This window comes from Betta splendens, chromosome 4 (genome assembly GCF_900634795.4).
Source record: "Betta splendens chromosome 4, fBetSpl5.4, whole genome shotgun sequence".
Taxonomy (NCBI): Eukaryota; Metazoa; Chordata; class Actinopteri; order Anabantiformes; family Osphronemidae; genus Betta; species Betta splendens.
In genome coordinates, this window is record NC_040884.2 from 25519911 (window position 1) to 25539668 (window position 19758).

At 41.4% G+C, this 19758-nt stretch overlaps 3 protein-coding genes across 8 annotated transcripts; all 3 read right to left on the reverse strand.

The window, feature by feature from the left end:
- Window positions 1-1032: 1032 nt before the first annotated feature.
- On the reverse strand, window positions 1033-2809 carry LOC114854226 (duodenase-1-like). Its single transcript, XM_029148433.3, has 5 exons — window positions 2652-2809; window positions 2418-2565; window positions 1781-1916; window positions 1362-1616; window positions 1033-1287 (listed from the first exon to the last, which is right to left on the reverse strand). The coding sequence occupies exons 1-5, from the start codon at window positions 2707-2709 to the stop codon at window positions 1135-1137; spliced, it is 750 nt and encodes a 249-aa protein (XP_029004266.1). The 5' UTR covers window positions 2710-2809; the 3' UTR covers window positions 1033-1134.
- A 5250-nt stretch (window positions 2810-8059) lies between these two features.
- LOC114854222 (granzyme E-like) lies at window positions 8060-15200 on the reverse strand. Of its 6 annotated transcripts, none has more exons than XM_055508590.1 (9): window positions 15053-15199; window positions 14622-14903; window positions 13755-13873; window positions 9730-13538; window positions 9509-9653; window positions 9247-9355; window positions 8917-9048; window positions 8497-8712; window positions 8060-8417 (listed from the first exon to the last, which is right to left on the reverse strand). In XM_055508590.1, the coding sequence occupies exons 4-9, from the start codon at window positions 9785-9787 to the stop codon at window positions 8262-8264; spliced, it is 816 nt and encodes a 271-aa protein (XP_055364565.1). In that variant the 5' UTR covers window positions 9788-13538; window positions 13755-13873; window positions 14622-14903; window positions 15053-15199; the 3' UTR covers window positions 8060-8261. The 6 variants fall into 6 exon arrangements, with proteins under 6 accessions (XP_055364565.1, XP_055364564.1, XP_055364568.1 ...); XM_055508589.1 differs by having other exon boundaries at window positions 13961-14903; XM_055508593.1 differs by lacking the exon at window positions 9730-13538.
- A 783-nt stretch (window positions 15201-15983) lies between these two features.
- LOC114854225 (duodenase-1-like) lies at window positions 15984-17952 on the reverse strand. Its single transcript, XM_029148432.3, has 5 exons — window positions 17657-17952; window positions 17422-17569; window positions 16759-16894; window positions 16310-16564; window positions 15984-16235 (listed from the first exon to the last, which is right to left on the reverse strand). Exons 1-5 carry the CDS (start codon window positions 17712-17714, stop codon window positions 16083-16085), a joined length of 750 nt encoding a protein of 249 aa, XP_029004265.1. The 5' UTR covers window positions 17715-17952; the 3' UTR covers window positions 15984-16082.
- Window positions 17953-19758: the final 1806 nt, after the last annotated feature.

The window sequence follows — 19758 nt, forward strand, 5'->3', positions numbered from 1 at the left end:
CAGGGTGATGAGAGGAGCCCGGCTGCTACACCCAGCCAAACGAGTGGAGGGAGGAAACCTAGTAACCTGGGAGCCTGCATACACGACCTGAGCTGCCTACACAGAACCCTGCAGGCAGTGCCACAGCAGCCACAGATACGACGCCCGAGGCCCGACCAGGACACGGCCAACGACGTCAACTCCAGGACAACCAGAGGCAAACAGTCCCCCCCAGTGAGAGGGTCAGCTCGAGAAGATGGAGCCTGAGGACCTACGGTTTGTAGGGAGCGAGGGACAGTTGGTGAAACCACTTCCATATAGACCCCCTCAGTCCCTCCATCAGTTGGACGCCGCTTACAGACCTACAGTAAGTGGATGAGTGTGGAGTGAAGTAGTTGGGAAGCGAGGCACCAGGGTTTGCACAGGCAGCAACAACAAAATTCTTCAGCAACATAATAAACTTGTCTTTATTGTCTTGTGTATCTACTGTACATTTCTAACCACAGCTTTTGTGCACGCTCAGTTGTCTCTGAATCATCCTATTTATTCATGAGTTTTATAGGGGAGGAATTTATTAGTTATTAGGATTAAACCAGACATACCTTAAAAAAGGAGGTGACATCTGACTGGAGGTGTGCTGAAAATGATTTAAATCTGTTATTATTGTTCTTAGTTTAGGTATCTGTCTTAGTTTGTGTTAGTTATTTGTATCCTGCTCTCTAGCAGCAGCTGTAGTTGGTTTTTCCTTTGTGTTTATTTGTTCATTTGATAAACTGTCTGTGGGTCGTCGAATTTGGGTCCTCCCACCCCAGTCTTGTCTTTAGGCCTCAGCAGCCTGTTTCTCCCTGCCCTTATTGAGCCTTTCTCCACTTTAGTTTACTCTTGTCTGTAACAAATATAATATAATGTTTCCTTAATCAGTAATGTCTTACATGAAAGAGTTATGACACAATAAAAAAATTTAAGATTTAGTTTTACCTCAATGAACTTACTCTAAATAACAAAACTAACACGTCTAGTGTGGTTGACACGGAAGGAAATGAAACACGGGTGTGAAATCGTAATTTTATTATAGCTCTACTGGTAGAGTATGACAGGATGCTATAGTACGTCACCCTGACATCTGATGCTGATTCCAAACTGGTTCAGATCAGATCAGGGTTCAATGATGCTGTTGATCCATGAGAGATGCTTGGATATGTTAGTGTAGACATTGGGTGCATCTGGATAGTTACAGATCATGTCCCTGTTGAAGGACACCACACCGACCGCTATCCCGTTGCACACCAGGGGTCCGCCTGAGTCGCCCTGCCAGACAAATAATCATTTTCTTTATTCATAATCTTTCTGTTGACACCTTCTTGATTTCCTGGAAACCGTACCTGACAGAATCCTTTTGTTGTGCCGTATCCACCTGCACAGATCACCTTATCAGGCAGCTTCGGCCAGCTCTGCTTACAGACCGGCAGACTGAGGACGGACACGTCCACCATTCTCAGCTTATGCACAGTGGAGCCATGGGTGTAAGTCTTTCCCCATCCAGCCACAACACACTGCTGGTTTACTGGCAGGTTCATTTCCGAGGCTGGGAGTGGAATTGTCTCCACTCTGTTGTTGGTGTCAGCTTTTTTAGACAACTGGAGAAATGATTAAATCAGTGCTTTAATCCACAGCCTGATAGTTTCGGAACGCTGATATTAGTGGATCGTGACTAGTGTTGTGTTTTCAAACTCACACAACCTGAAAATAACACTTTTCTCACTTGAACATAATCATTAAAAAATTTTCGACCTCTACTTACTTTGAGGATCATGATGTCATCACCACCTATTACATTCACGTACATTTTGGGCTTGAATCTCTCTTCAATGTGCCTGTATGTCACCTTCTCTTTGTCCTTGAGATCGTGGGAGCCGAGAACAACGTGTGTAGGTTCCCTAAATGGGGAACAACAAAGTGGGTGTGAGTACGTCCCAGGGTCACATCTAGGAAGATTGTAAATGAGGAGGCTGGTTTTTGGTGAATGCTAAATGGTTCTGCATCTGTATAGAGCTTTAACACTGCCTCTCACCCATTCAGACACACACACATTCACACACCGGTGGCAGAGCTGCGACTGCTCTTCCTTATGCTGTAACCACAATGTTAATCTTAAAAAGATTGCTATTAGATGTTTAATATTTGCTTAATGTTTTGGAGTTTCAGTGTAACTAGACTGTAACAGAACATGGCGTTGCTTAATAACAGGCCTTGCAGATATAGTGTGCTGGTGTGGCCTGATGCTGCTGTTCAGGCTAAATAGGTCAAGTACAGTTTAACATAAATACGCAGACGTCTGCTGGTACATTTGTCATTATAATTTTAATTACAGCTGTCGTATTATTCAATCAATGTTTTAAAAGACTCAAAATAACACAACAGTTCTTAGCTGTACTCACGCTCGGTCACAATGCGCTGCAGTGACCACAAACCCTTCACTGACCAGAAATCCTCCACACACATGACCCTGCTTGTTCTGCACTGAGACCATGTACAGCATTGAGTTCTCCGGCACCACTTCCCCGTCGATGATTCTACTCCCGTGTCCTGCAGTGCAGAAAAAATGCAGTATTAAACCTACAATATATCTCATTAGATGGCTAACAGGTACCGTAAGTCACATGTGATCATACCGCTTTGCACCAGACTTGTCAGAGCAAGCAGTAGAAGACTTCTGTGCAGACCCTGCATGGTGCTGGCGACAAACAGCTACTGTACACTTGTTTACAATGGGCCGTCTCGCTACTCTTTTATAGAGCATATGCTTTGGTGAAAAGTCTGACTATTGACAACCTTATCTTGACTTCTGACCACAGCTTTGGTGCAATCAATAAGTGTAACTGCAGTTATCTGTCATCATCTTAGTGGCTAAAGTCTCAACATCCTGGTGCAAAGACCAGTCTGGCACCAACCCAGCATGTTACTGTTCCTGCTCTTATGTATTTGTAATGTTTAGGCACAACAGTAATAGTCTCCAGATTGAGTTGCCTTTAAATGACCTTTATACTGTATGCTTTAATAGCTTTAATGAAAGACACAATAAACACAATGAAACTGAATGGGTTTGAAAAGGTTGTAACACCTTGAGGCTCAGATAGTTCAGTACTGTATTAAAGTACAGTAAATAGCTAGTAATAATAGTAGTAATAATAGTTATTTAGAGAAGGGCAAACATCTCTCGGTTAGAAAGCAGCTTTTTGTGAATGTTCACTCACAGGCAGTCAACTATCACTACATGTTAATTATTTTCTTCTGACAACTGCTTCTTTCTCAAGCTAAACCAAAAATGATGCAATGACAATGAAGCAAAAGAAGCACACTGACTTTGTTCACTTTCGGTCTTTGTAGTTATGCTTTTTCATGCATCACATTGTTTTTTAGTTTGAATCTTTTCTCTTTCTGTGCTTTTGTGTGTCACTTCTTCAGAGTTTTAATTTTGCTAGTCTTTCCATTCTCTGCCATTTAACTAGTTACTTTCATAGTTAAATATGTGAAAAACGCTGATATCGCACAGCCCACTAAAACATTTCTTTGAATTTAGTTGCAAACTAAATGAACCACAGATTCCACAGATACCAGAATCAAAGCTGAACATCAGTTTCCATGGAGCATGGTGTTTAGTATAGGTCTCATGGTCAGATTTTGTTGTTTGACAACAAGTTTGATAAGTTAATAGTTTTATTCAGTGTGCTTTATGTACAATTTAGACTTTCACTGAACTCACATTTGCACATTTAAAACATAACTTGGAGTCACGGTGAGTTGTGCTTGATTAAAGCAAGAGCTAAAATGATTCCTGACTAGTGTCACTCATTTAGTTTCCTGCAGCCACAATCCGGGTATTATTATTGTAAAGCGTGACTGCTTTGCCCTTCCTTCTAAAGTTTGACCTGTGAAACTCCCCAGTTTTCCACTCTGGATGAATTAATGACTGCTCAGAGTTCGATAGAATCAGTACCAAACTGATCACAGTGTCATAAATGTTACTCCTCTAGTCACTGTATAGTTGTACCCCATCAGTGATAATGACCTATGAATTCTCATTTGATGCATGCATATCATGTCAGTGTCCTGGACGGGTTAAAGGCACTTGGTGAAACCAGGTTTCAAAATGAGCTTTTAATCGTCATTTTAATAAAAGAGCTAAAACTGTCAGAATGAAATAGAAACAGCATCAGGAAATGACATGACACCAGCAGACAGAACTTTGCTTAGTAAGTCAAAATGTGGTTTCTATTTAGATCATCTTATTCTGTTGTAATTTGTAAGTCGCTGACACCAGCTTCCCGTCTGTTTGATCCAACCCTCCCCTGACTGGCCTTGGCTCCCCTCTTCACTGATAACAATAAGTTGTCTGAAATGTAATAAGAGAATATTTTATTTTATGGGCATTCAACATTCTTGGACAGAAAATTAAAGAGAAAAAATACCATAACATTTCAGACTCAACAATGGACTTACTTTGAATAAACTGCAGTGTCCTTGCAGCTTCTTCTTGGTATTGCAGGTTGAGCACATGCAGTAGTAGGCAGCAAAAACTGCAGCAACCCCTGTAATGTAGCTTTGCTGGGTGCCTTCACAGGTGACATGGCTTTCAATACTGATCATCCACTTTCCAATTGTGACTTCATCAGCAGCAACTAATACCGATCAAGTTTATAGTTAATGTCTTGAAGCAGTACAGTATATATTATAAGAGATTTTATGCTTTATACGTGTATTGTGTGATACTTACCCAGTAGTACCAGCCGTGGACTAGGGGTGGGCAAATCAATCCTAATATCAATAATATCAATAATATCAGTACCCTGACAAAAATATCAATACTTTGGTTGAATTCTTTACTCGTAGTCTTCAAAAGAAGTGCCTGTGTGTAAGTGATGTGCCTGTACAGTATGCCAGAGCAAAGCAGACACACACCAACACCCCTCCCCACAGACAAAAAAGAAGGATGGAAGCAAGAAAGAGTGTGGTTATATTTTCAAGCCAAAAATGGAACAACGGCAATCTGTACAATTTGCAAAAATTACAATATGTTAAATACAGTGGCAACACCAACAATTTTCAGTATATTAAATATTTATACTGTTGAACTTTGTCTGGATTTTATTAAATTAATAATACAATTTAAAACAAAACACCTGAAAGTCATGAAAATGTATTTATATTTGATAATGCGTTAATTATCAAAAGTATTGACATCGGCAATACTGTTCCAGTATTTACTTGGTATCAGATCGACACCAAAGCTAGCAGTATCGCCCTTGTTTGTGTATTGTTCCCTGTTTTATTTTGACCACTTCCTATCGATTTCGTTTGTATTACTTTGTCTAGCTTCACTTCGGTCATGTGATTCATTCCGGCTTGATCTAGTTTGTACACAGCTTTTGTATATAAGCACAGTGTCTGCTATTACTCATTTCCAGATTGTTTGTTCACGTTCGATTGATCAACTTTCCATCATTCATCCTAATAAATCTATGGTTTTGATTAGTCCCTGTTTTTTGACCTTGCCTTTGCCTTTTTGATCACTGCCTGCCCGACCACCCTGCTGTCTACAGTTCTGCGCTTGCACCATAAAAACGAATATATTCTTAGCCCCATTTCGTAGCTGTTTGTAGGTAGCCCTTCCTAATGCAACACTTTCTATTTATCCAGGCTTGGGACTGGCAGGGTGCCGGTGGAAATTGGACTACTGTTGGTTGAAGAAGGAGAGGAGGCAGAAGGGTTTGTGGACAGAGAGAGAAGAAATGCAGCAGACTAAAGTCACTTCAATGAACCAAAAACACTCCTGCAACACTAAACATAAAACAAACAGGTGGGGCAAACACTCAAAAAGCGAGAGGTGCCAATGCACGTCTCTGCAGTGCAACACATGGCTAACATAAGCAACCTGACTCAAGAAACGATGGCTAGGGCATATGAGGAGGCAAAACATGAACTAAAGACAGGTGCCTTTGCACATCTTACGGGCAAAGCAACGCATAACTGACAGTAGGCGTTGTCCCTTGAAAGCCAGTGGTGGGTATCTTAGCTTGAGCAGCATTGAGTGGTGAGGTGACAATGACCCGGCAGCAAGTGAAGATGTCTACTGTGGGAGAAAAAGGGAGTGGGCATGGTCCAAGGCAGAGGCGTGGCATGGTAATGGAGAAGGTGTGGTCCAGAGTAGGAGAAACAGTAGGGCCCAGGATTCTGACAGAAACGGGGTAGAAGTGATCCTGAAGGGGGAGTTAGTGAACAATGTTCTAGAGGTGAAAAGAGTCTCAGACAGGGTGATGAGCTTAAAACTAGAAATCGAAGGGGTGATGGTGAATGTAGTCAGTGGGTATGCTCCACAAGTTGCCTGTGAGTTAGAAGAGAAGGAGAGATTCTCGAGTGAGTTTGATGAGGTCATAGAGAGTATCCAAAGAGGAGATAGGGCAGTGGTTGGAGCAGACTTTAATGGGCATGTTGGTGAGATGAACAGAGATCATGAGGAGGTGATGGACAGGTTTGGTGTAAAGGAAAGGAACCTAGAAGGACAGATGGTGGTGGACTTTGCTAAGAGGATGGAAGTGGCTGTAGTCAACACTTATTTCCAGAAGAGAGAGGAACACAGAGTGGAAGACAAGAGACACAAGAGTGGAGGTAGGAGCACGCAGGTGGACTACATCCTATGTAGACGAGGTAATTTGAGGGAGGTTAGTGAGTGGAAAGTGTTGGTAGGAGAGAGTTTAGCCAGACAGCACTGCATTGTGGTGTGTGGCTGGTGGTTAGGAAGAGAAATTGAATGAGGAAGTACAGGACTGCATCCAATGGAAGAGGTTGGCTAAAAGGAAGTGGGATGTAGAAAGGACTGAGGAAGTTAGACAGGAGTACAGTACAAGGAAGAGCAGTGCAGAGAGAAGAGGTAGGTGGCACCAAAGGATTCTGAGCTGATAAATGAGGAGAATGACAGGGAAAGAAGGGAGGAAGATGTGGATGTTGTGGATCAGTAAATAGCAGAGATTAGAAAAGATGAGATGAAGTCTCTGAAAAAGGATGAAAAGTGGAAAGGCTGTTTTTCCTGATGACGCACCTGTGTGGGTGTGGAAGTTTCTAGAAGAGACAGCAGTGGAGTTTCTAACTAGCTTGTTCAACAGGATTCTAGAGAGTGAGATGATGCCTGAGGAATGGAGGATCTGGTGATCTGGTACCAAACAAAGGTGACACGGAGGGAAATAAAGTTGATGAGCCACACAATGAGGCTGTGGGAAAGAGTAGTGGAAGCCAGGCTTAGTAAAAAGGTGGAGATTTGTTTGGTTTCATGCACTGTAAGAGCACCTCTGATGCCATTTTTTGCTTTGAGAATGTTGATGGAAAAGTACAGAAATGTTCAGAAGGAGCTGCATTGTGTCTTTGTTGACTTAGAGAAGGTGAATGAGAGTACCGCACACAGTGTCTGTGTGACAGAAGTGTGTCAGAAAGACTCAAAGGATGTCACACTTTGGACTCATGCATTGATTTTTCTGGTTCTTTTCCTGATCTCCAATTCTGCCTGAACCCTGTCTGTACCGTCGCTTGATCTGATCATCTGTTTACCTGGCTAACATACCTGTATTTCTGGACCTGTGATTAAAGCCTGTAATCGTAATTGACCTACCTGTCAAGTGCAATGCATGTGGGTCCACCATATTAAGCCGTCTGACAAAGGAAAGGTGTACAAGACAGTGGCGAGAGCAGCTCTGTGGATTCGCTGTGGGGACCCCTGACGAGAAAAGCCGAAAGCGTTTTTGTCATACAGAACATTTGTCCTGTTTTGAAGTCGGCCATCGACATTGGTTGATATGAGTATCTTTTTGCTTGTGCTTTTGCTGTCTGTAGTTTGTCACATTCTGCCCTTTGATCTCAGTTTCTCTTCTGTTCATTCTGAGCTTCTATGTTTTGTAGATAGTACAGTGTCTGCAAATCATGGCTGATTCTTTTACAAAATCAAAGTTTACAACTCACCCCAAAAGGAATGCTTCCAACCTTTAGACATGAAATATTCATGCATCACCTGAATAAAAGACTTTTAAGCACTTTGAGAATGTTTATTTGGCATTGAACTGAATACATATACAGTCGTTTACTACACATTTTGTAAACGTTTATAACAAGAGATTAACAGGAGTAAAATCATTTTTTTATTGCTTTTTGTGTCACACTGCAAAAGCACATCACAATAATGCTGTTGCTTATCTTAATACAAGCTGAAGAAACGGATTGACAGACATTTATGTATTTTACCAACAGTCCTTCCAACTTGGATTGTTTATTTTGTCTTTGATCCATACATGTTTTGTTGATATGTTGGAAATTGTGGCTCTGTTAAGCTTCTTGTCGAAAATCACCACACCAACAGCTTTCTCGTCACACACCAGAGGACCACCAGCGTCAATCTTTCAGAAAGAGTGTTTGTTTATTGTTTCTTCATATCACTGCTGTTAATGGAACCTATTGACATCTTTTAAGACATACCTCACAGAAGCCTGTCTCACTCGTGCAGATGTCTGTCACATTGTGCGGACAGTTGAACACAGAAACATTCACCATTCTCAGATCTTTCACTGGACCTTTCTCACAGTCTTCTGGACCCCATCCAGCCACAACACACTGTTGGTTGACTTTCAAATCTATTTCAGAGTTTGGAATTTCAGCGTTTTTTGCGTTGTCCCCTTTAACATTCTTTTGCAACTGGAGACAGAAAATCAAAGAAAAATAAGAAATATATGTTTCATGAAATCCTTTTTTTAATATTTTAGACTAGAAGTTAACAATGTACATTTTATTATATCGATAATATGTTAAGCTTAGCCACTTTTTAAAAATCATAGATATTCAAAAATAATATTACAAATAACTTGACCACAATAACGTCTGTTGAGTTTATGTACTTACCTTAAAGAGCGTGATGTCAGAATCACTGGATTTGCATTTTGATTTGCAACACTGTTGGTTGACTTTTAAATCTATTTCAGACTTTGGAATTTCAGTCTTTTTCACGTTGTCCCCTTTAACATTCTTTCTGAACTGGAGACAAATAATAAAAAAAAAGAAATATCAGTTTCATAGATTCCATCTTTTAATATTTTAGATTAGAAGTTTTATAGTTGTATGTATATTTTATTATATTAATAATATGTTAAGCTTTGCCACTTTTTAAAAAAACAAACAAATTCAAAGTAAATGATTTGAATACAACAATGTCTTTTGAGCTTATGTACTTACTTTGACGAGCATGATGTCAGAATCACTGGATTTGCATTTTTTCTCAATATGGACAAATTTCATCTTTTCCTCCAAGTTGTGACAACGATAATAAACAACTCTAGGGTCCCTGAACGGAGGAGAAGTAATGGTGTCAGTAAATTTGCCAACAACTAAATTATCTATTATTTATTTTTTTCTCATAAAAAGTAGTTTTGCATAAACATATTCTCAATTACCATGAAGCACATCAACATTTATTTAAAGCAGGACGCCAACTTACCGTTTGTCACAGCTTGCAGATGTGATCAAAACGTTTTCACTGACAAGAAACCCTCCACATAGGTGGTTACCGTGTCCATCCTGCAGTGAGACCATGTACTGCATCATGCTCTTTGGGACTATTTCCCCACCATTGATTCCATGTCCTGCACAGAAACAGCACGATTAAATAATTAAGCCATTAAATGGCTGAAGAAAAACAATCAAACTTTCGCATCTCACCATTTTGTCCAAGACCTGTAAGAACACATAGAAGTAGGAGTTTGTGCAACCCCTGCATGATATCAGCAGCACAGTCAACTTGTCTTGTCAGAGCTGTGGTAAAAGCCTTTAGAGTTTGTTTTGTTGGAAAGTAGGATATTCATCAGCCTTATCTTTACATCTGACCACAAGCTTTACGCATGCAGCTAACTTTGAATCACCGTTTTGCTTTACTTGGTTACGTTAAATACATTGATTGTTTCTCTTGTAATTGTAATTGCTAATTAAAAGTTGTAATTACTTGAATGTCTTTGCTTCTCGTTCTGTCTTGTGAGCAGCTGGCACATGTTGGACATGTGTGATTAGTGTTTGATGGCTGAGACGTACTCTGACAAATTATTAGTTCTTCCTGTTACATTTTCAATTTCAGTCTTCGTAGGTTTTTTACAACATCCGGCTGTACTTATGAACCCAGATACAAATCTATTGCTTTGTGCTATGCTCAGCAATATCACACTGTTCCTGGTCTTTGAGCAGTTGTTATTATCTTAATATGAACAGTATATTAAACTTGTAACTGCTGAACTCAAAAATAAACTGAGAACTGCATTCTGTCAGTAATTAGATCCTCAGTGTGTTCAGGCATCAAGACTGAAAAGATTGACACTGAGAATTGTTATGTCTCACCAGACTAAAGTTCAATATCGTCCTCCTGCTACTTTTTTCTGTCTCTTTTTCTCCACAGAAAAATAAAAGTCGACTTATGATCAATTTGCATAAAATGGCAAAACAACAACCATTTTGTTTGAGACGTATCAGAGTGGGAAATTCATCAGCAACACAATGAACTTGTCTCCATCATTCATGTTAGTGTGTTTGTAGGAGAAGAATTTATCTGTTATGATTGAAATAGTAGATATGGAACAGGAGGTGATAACCATCACCTGAATCAATAACTTTCAAATACTTGCATGAGAATGCATGCAGCTAACTTTGAATCATCATGTTGTTTTTCCTGGTTACGTTAAATAAATTACCCAGCAGGCATTTCAGCATTAAATCATAGTTGAATCAATATTATAATTATGGTTGAATAATCACTGAATGTTGATTTTGACAGGTGAATCAACATTGATAGGGCAACGTTATTTCAACCTCTTGTTGTTAACGTTATGTCATTGAATGTGAACATTGAACGTTGTTTCAATGTTGCATTAACATTACAACAATAACATTATGTCAACCATATTTTAACGCTGAAGGTCGGTTGTGTTTGAGCTGGGCAGGTTTCTCTCTGACCTCAGACACATTTGCAAATTGTGATTACTTAGATGTCTGATTTCTTAGATGTCTGTAAAAACTATGTCAGAGCAACTACTGTAGTTCTGACTTTTCTCTCTCTCTCCTTTCGTACAGTATTTCCTATAAAATGGCAGAAGAACAAAAGCCCAACTCTTTGCATCTCACCATTTTGTCTGTGACATGTCAGAATGTGAAGAAGAGGAAATTCATCATCAGCGCAATAAACTGTCATGTTTTCGGTCTCAGTTCCGGTTTTATTTTGAAGGACTTCCTGTTTCAACCACCACAGCTGCTCTCATGCCAATCACCAGCCTAAGTCAGACACACCTGCTAGTAATCATGTAATCAAGCTCCAGTATTTAGGCTCCAGATCACACACCAGTCACTTGCCAGATCGTCGCGTGTACTCACCAATTTCCAGCATTACTGTATAGCTTACCTGGTCCGTGATCTTGTTTGTATTGTACCTTGACTCCTGATTCTCACCTGTACCGCTGCCGTGTTCGCCTGTTGACTAACCTTGCCTGTCCCTGGATTTGAGTCTGTCTGCTCCTTTGTGCTTACGTTCGAGCTCACCTGTGTATGACCCTGCTTGCCTTGACTGCAATCGCTAATAAAGACTGTAATCAGTTAAACCACCAACCGGTCCGCGCTGTGCATGTGGGTCCAATATCTGCGTAATCCTGACAAATACACGCAGGAGCTAATGACGCCCAGTTACGCCAATCGGAAGTCGCTAACAATGAGTCGATGTGTTCCTTCACCAAAACAATGTCGGACTCCATAGTTTTCTCTGAACCCCTCCCCAATGTGAGCAGCGATGACATGTATAGCCGTCTGTCATCGCTCCACTGCTGGTTGTTTAGGTGGTGTCCCGCAAACGATGTGGGCTTTGCAGCTAATTGTAGCACTTTTGGGGGGAAAACCTGGGCTGATTAGAAGAGACAGCATCCATCCAACGTTAGAAGGAGCCTCTCTGCTCTCTAGTAACATGGTCATGTTGCTTAGCCTCCCTACTCCCTGACAACTCAGAGTGGAGCCCAGGACGCAGAGTCGCAGTCTTACATGCCTCTCTGCATGTTCTCTACATCCGCCACCCACTCTTAGTTATCGCATAGAGACTGGCTGCAGCAGGATGAATATGCTAGTTTACATGAGTCGACGCCAATGAGTCACATCAACTATCATGTTCCTAGAAGTACAGGTAGAGGTGGAGGAGTAGCAGCAATTTACTGTATAACTCAGATTTATTAATTACTCTTAAACCCAAACATAGTTATACCTCATTTGAGAGCCTCACTCTGAGCCTTTTCTCACCCAGACTCTAAAACTCAGAAGCCAGTTGTGTTTTTTATTGTTTATCGTCCTCCTGCTCCATATCCAGAGTTCTTAACTAAATTCTCTGAATTCTTATCTGACTTAGTTCTTGAACAGATGAAGTCATTGTACAGTAGTGGGAGACTTTATGTAGATGTTAACAGTAACTGTCTCAGCACTGCTTTTACTCCTTAATCGACACTATTGGTTTTACTCAGCAGGTAAATTAACCCACTAATTTTAACCCTCGATCTTGTTCTGATATATGGGGTGGAAATTGATAATTTATTAGTTCTTCCCCAAAACCCTCTGTTATTTGACCATTTCTTATTAACTTTTAAATTTACCTTGCAGCAGCTAGAAAGAAATCTTACTATAGCAGATGTTTATCTGATGACGCTGTTGCCAGATTCAAGCATATGATTCCATCATCTTTTGCCTCATGGTCTTGTAATGTATCAACACAGAACAGTCACCTTAATCCTTATGAACAGGTTGACTGTCTTGTAGATGATGCTCTAGCTTCTCTGCGTTCAATGTTAGACACAGTGGCTCCTCTGAAGAAGAAGGCAGTGGGGCATTGGTTACATCTAGGCTGGACTACTGTAGCTCCTTACTCATAGAATGTCCTAACAGCTCCTTAAAAAGCCTACAGCTTATTCAAAATGCTGCAGCCAGAGTTCCGATGGGATTTAGAAAGAGAGATCACATTTCTCCTACATTAGCTTCTCTGCAATGGCTGCTTGTAAAATGTAGGATAGAATTGAAAGATTCTCCTACTCACTTACAAAGAACTTAATGATAACGCTCCTTCTTATCTTAAAAACCTCAAAGTTCCTTATGCTCCCAGCAGACCGCTGAGCTCCTCTGTTTTCTTATAACTCTTCTATCCAATAACCTTTTATCACTATTCCATATTATATTAACCTTGTCTCTTTCTTTCCAGTAGTTGTGCACCCCCCTATTTCTCCGACTCTGTCCTCACCTACAGGTATCATTGGACTCAGAGCTGTGTCTGTGATGGGCAGCTGCGGATCCAACCATCCTGTCTTTGTCCAGTTCCTGGTCTAACCATCTTGCCTGTGCTCTGTTGTTGCTTGTTTGTTCTTGCTGTGCTTTTCTCTCTCTGTTTATCCCCTCATCCCATCCGGTGTAGGCAGTTTGCTGCCCACATCCAGCCAGGTTCTGCAGGAGGTTTCTTCATCATGATGCTGTTAAATTGTAATAACTAAAATTAAAGGCTTGCTGTATGTTGGGTTTGTGTTTAATTATGTAAGGTCTTAAACCTTACCTTGTTACCTAAGTTAACTAATGTGGGAACGCTGATATTAGTGGATCATACTGTAACTAGTGCTGTGTAATTTAAACTCACGCAACCTGAAAATAACACTTTTCTTATTTGAACATAATCCACGACCTCTACTTACTTTGAGGATCATGATGTCATTACCACGTCCTTCATTCACGTACATATTGGGCTTGTATTTCCGTTCAATGTGCCTGTATGTCACCTTCTCTGTGTCCTTGAGATCGCGTTGGGGCCGACCTGTAAGGTGACAGTGGGAAGGGAAGGGGCAGAGGCATTATTCAAAACGGTCCAGGTCAGCACTACATGGGGTGACAATTAGCATACTTGAAAGAGAGAATGGGTAGGTGTGACAGAGGCGTGAGGTTGGTTCTTGGCTGCGCTGCATGTGGTGCCTGGGCAGTAGTATTGCGGTCCCCGGGTCTCGTCTATCTCTTCCTGGCTGGGGGTTGGGGGGCGGTGGGATGGGTAGCAGAGCTAGTCTGGAATTTGGCTCTGCGGACCCCAGGACCTTGCTTCCCAACTATATCTCTCCACATTCATCCACTTAGGTCTGTGAAGGGCGTCCTGCTGACGGAGGGACCGGGGCTACTGGAAAGTGGTCCGTCCCTCCTAAGTGGGATGCTCTGCAGTTTTAATTGCATTAGTCATACACACTCATCCAGGACTTTGGGGGCCAGTGGTCAGAGCCTTCACTTTGATGGCGGTATTCTAGGATGTACTTAGCCGTGCTTCGCCCTCCTTGCCTAATATTTACGAGCCTTTCCGTCCTGGAGTGACCTGTTTAAGGGATTCTGAGAAGTGCAAAAAAACAAGTTGACCTGTTCTGCCATACCGTCGTAGCCCAAGCCTCTGCGTCTCCGGTAAGATGGGAGACCACGTTTCACCACCACCACCTTAGACTACTCCATGGGGAAACTGGGCGCATAAAGCTCAGCGGCTCTCACTGGCATGCGTCTGGGGCCGGGGCATATATGACGGTACTCACTGTGACTGGCTCCGTCACCTCCGGCGAAGCACTGGGTGGACTCACAGCTCCTAAGCCCATTGTCAGACTCCTGACTAGCTAGGTCAACTCAGTGACTGTGTTTTCCTGTCGAGAGGTGCTACGCGCCAATTCATGGAGAGCGGCATCGGTCCTCCCTTCAAGTATGCTGAAACGTTGCTCCTGAGCCTGCAGGGCGGAGAGCAGAGACTTCGTGCTGGCTAGGTCCATTGTTGGCCAGATTGTTCTGTCAGGCGGCTTAATATGGTGGACCCACATGCACAGCTTCAGAGACCAGGAGGTAAGTATCAGTCAGTTTAATGTTCAAAAACAATTTCCAAAACAACAGGCAGAGGTCGGTACACAAGAAGGCAATCAGCGTAGGTACAGAGGAGCAGGCAGTCGGACAGGCTGGGTCAAAACAAATTACTCACAGCGACAGTACAGGTAGTTCAAGGCTATCGAAGAAACAAGAACAGGCAGTGGTGGAAAAACTAGTTGAACTCATGAATCAAAAACTCACAACAATATGGCAAAGGAGTGAGGTGAGTACTGGAGGCTATATACCATGGTTAATTATAAATAGACCTCAGCTGTTACTGTAGATCATGTGACCGGGAGTGACAAAAAAAGTAAACACGGTGAAACAGAAGACCGGAAAGGCCTACAAAATAAATAGGACATACACAGAAACCTGTGATACCCTCAGGAGCCGTAACACTGACTGGAGGTGTGTGGTTCTTGGTTAGTTGTCTTGTAATTTCCTGTAATTACCTGTAGTTTATTTGCTTCACCTGTCTTGTCTCGTATTTAAGGTCTTGTGGCCAGTCTTTGTTGGTCCATTGATTTCCTGTGACTATGTCCATCGTGCTTCCACTGTCAAGGTTTGTTTGTTGTGTGCTTTATGTTTTGTGTTTATTCTATGTTCAGCATTATTTTTGTTTGTTGGTCAGTTTTCCCTGCTACGCAGTGGTCTTAGTTTAGGTATCTGTGTCTTAGTTTGTGTTCTAAGTTATTTGTATCCTGCTCTCTAGCAGTGCCTTTAGTTTGTATTTTCCTTTGTGTTTATTTGTTCATTTATTAAACAGTCTGTGGGTCATCGCATTTGGGTCCTCCCACTCCAGTCTTGTCTTTAGGCCTCAGCAGCCTGTTTCTCCCGCTCTTACTAAACCCTTCTCCAGCTTAGTTTACCCTTGTCTTTAACAAATATAATATAATGTTTCCTTAATCAGTAATGGCTTCCATAAAAGATTTATGACGCCATAAAAAAAGTTAAAGATTTAGTTTTACCTCAACGAATTTACTCCAAATAACAAAACTAACACGTCTAGTGTGGTTGACACAGAAGAAAATGAAACACGGGTCTGAAATCATGATCATGATTTTATTTTAGCTCTACTGGAAGAATATGACAGGACGCTACAGTACGTCACCCTCACATCTGATTCCAAACACGAGATCCGATCAGGGTTCGATGATGCTGTTGATCCATAAGAGATGCTTGGATATGTCAGTGTAGACATTGGGTGCATCTGGATAGTCACAATTCAGGTTCCTGTTGAAGGACACCACACCGACCGCTATCCCGTTGCACACCAGGGGTCCCCCTGAGTCGCCCTGCCAGACAAATAATCATTTTCTTTATTCATAATCTTTCTGTTGACACCTTCTTGATTTTCTGGAAACCGTACCTGACAGAATCCTTTTGTTGTGCCGTATCCACCTGCACAGATCACCTTATCAGGCAAATTTGTCCAGCTCTGCTTACAGACCGGCAGACTCAGGACGGACACGTCCACCATTCTCAGCTTGTGCACAGTGGAGCCATGGGTGTAAGTCTTTCCCCATCCAGCCACAACACACTGCTGGTTTTCTGGCAGGTTCATTTCCGAGGCTGGGAGTGGAATTGTCTCCACTCTGTTGTTGATGTCAGCTTTTTTAGACAACTGAAGAAATGTACGATATCAGTGCTTTCATCCACAGCCTGCCAGTTTTCATTTATTAGTCTAAGTTAACTAATGTGGGAACGCTGATATTAGTGGATCATAACTAGTGCTGTGTAATTTAAACTCACACAACCTGAAAATAACACTTTTCTTATTTGAACATAATCATTACAAAATATTCAACCTCTACTTACTTTGAGGATCATGATGTCATTACCACGTCCTTCATTCACGTACATATTGGGCTTGTATCTCCGTTCAATGTGCCTGTATGTCACCTTCTCTGTGTCCTTGAGATCGTGGGAGCCGAGAACAACGTGTGTAGGTTCCCTGAATGGGGAACAACAAAGTGGGTGTCAGTACGTCCCAGGATCACATCTAGGAAGATTGTAAATGACAAGGCTGGTTTATGGTGAATGCTAAATGGTTCTGCACCTGTATAGAGCTTTAACACTGCCTCTCACTCATTCACACACACATTCACACACCGGTGGCAGAGCTGCGACTGCTCTTCCTTATGCTGTAACCACAATGTTAACCTTAAAAAGATTGCTATTAGATGTTTAATATTTGCTTAATGTTTTGGAGTTTCAGTGTAACTAGACTGTAGCAGAGTGTATGAAAGCACCAGAGGGGTAGAAAATGGTGTTGCTTAATATGCAGATCTAGTGTGCTGCTGTGGCCTGATGCTGTTGTTCAGGCTAAACGGGTCAAGTACAGGTTAACTACAGGTTAACATGAACACGCAGATGACTGCTGGTACATTTGTTATTATATTTTGTAATTACAGCTGTAATATTATTCAATTAATGTTTTAAATGACTTGAAATAACACAACAGTTCTTAGCTGTACTCACGCTCGGTCACAATGCGCTGCAGTGACCACAAACCCTTCACTGACCAGAAATCCTCCACACACATGACCCTGCTTGTTCTGCACTGAGACCATGTACAGCATTGAGTTCTCCGGCACCACTTCCCCGTCGATGATTTGACTCCCGTGTCCTGCAGTGCAGAAAAATGCAGTATTAAACCTACAATATATCTCATTAGATGGCTAACAGGTACCGTAACAGTCACATGTGCTCATACCGCTCTGCACCAGACTTGTCAGAGCAAGCAGTAGAAGACTTCTGTGCAGACCCTGCATGGTGCTGGCGACAAACAGCTACTGTACACTTGTTTACAATGGGCCGTCTCGCTACTCTTTTATAGAGCATATGCTTTGGTGGAAAGTCTGACTATTGACAACCTTATCTTGACTTCTGACCACATTTTTGGTGCAGTGCATGAGTGTAACTGTAGTTATCTGTCATCATTTTAGTGACTAACTCTCAACATTCTGGTGCAAAGACCAGTCTGGCACCAACCCAGCATGTTACTGTTCCTCCTCTTATGTATTTACAACAGTATTTAACCTCCAGATTGAGTTGCCTTTAAATGACCTTTATATTGTATGCTTTAATAGCTTTGATGAAATACACAATAAACACAATGAAAGTGAATCGGCTTGAAAAGGTTGTAACACCTTGAGGCCCAGATGCTTCAGTGCTTTAATCCAGTACAGTAAATAGCTGTTATTTAGAGCAGAAAAGATCAAACTTCTCTTGGTTAGAAAGCAGCCTTTTGTGAACGTTCACACACAGGAAGTCAACTATCACTACATATTCTTTATTTTCCTCTGACAACTGCTTCTTTCTCAAGCTAAACCAAAAATGATGCAATGACAATGAAGCAAAAGAAGCACACTGACTGTTCACTTTCGGTCTTTGTAGCTATGGTTTTTAATGCATAACATAATATTCTTTCCATTCTTCTGCGATTTACTTTATTGTCTTCCTGTTTTTCTGCATGCAAGTTAGTCATCTGAACCTTTTGTTACTTTCATAGTCAGATATGTGAAAAACGCTGATATCTCTGCACAGCCCACTAAAACATTTCTTTGAATTTAGTTGCAAACTAAAGAACCACAGATTCCACAGATACCAGAATCAAAGCTGAACATCAGTTTCCTGAAGCGGCAGTTGTCACAATGGAGCTGGTACATGAGTCTTGGTCTCGTGGTCTTGTCTTTTTGTCAGGTTTTGTTGTTTGACAAGGTAATAATATTAAGTTAAATAATTTGATAGTTTTATTTACAGTATGTATATTCAGTGTGCTTTATGTACAATTTAGACTTTTACTGAACTCACATCTCACAAAATGGATGAACTGAACTGAAAATGAATGATTCCTGATTATTGTCACTCCTCCAGACTCCTCATACTTTGATTCTTTATTGTTTTTGTATCTGATAATGACCTATGAGTTACCATTTGATGCATGCATATTACTGTATGTCAATGTCCTGGACAGTGTAGAGGCAATGAGTGTAAAGACAAAATGTTTAAAATGAGTTTTTATTCATCATTTTAGTAAAAGCACCAAAACTGTCAGAATGAAATAGAAACAGCATCGGAAAACTGCATGACACCAGCAGACAGAGCCTTGCTTGATAAGTGAAACTTTTGTCTCTATCTACACCATCTTAACCTAATGTAGCTTGTAAGTGACACTCTTCAGTGAGAACACAGCTTACAGTCTAAACACAGGTGCTAAGTTATTACTGTGTCACATTCACACACTGCTTTTTCATCAGTCTCCACAGTTCCAAGGAACATATTCAGAGATGTTTGTATAGATGTTGGGTGCATTTGGGTAGTCACAGTTCATGTTAAAGTTGAAAGACACAATTCCAACAGCCATCCCACCACATACTGTACCAGAGGCCCACCAGAATCACCCTGCAGGGAGGAAGAAGGTTCATTAGGTTCATCTGTGTCTAGTACCAGAGAATATATCCGCCTGCACAGATAACAGGAAGCGTAAATGAAGGCCCCAATATTTAATTGAAGGCCTTTCTGTCAATGATTGGTACATCCACCACTTGTATCTCATCAACAACTTTACAGTACCATCAGTTTTTGTGGAGCCCCATCTAGCCACATGGTGTCAGGAACTCGGGCGGGCGGCGGACCCACATGCACAGCACGGAGACGATATTATAATTAACAAAAGATTTATTCCTTAAGACACGGTCAGGCGGTCCAGGTCAACACAAAAAGGCTCGGCAAGAGTACAGGCAGGGAACAGGCAAAAACTCACGGTAAGTAGGTAATCCGGGGTCGGGCAGGATACACGATGCGAACAGGAAC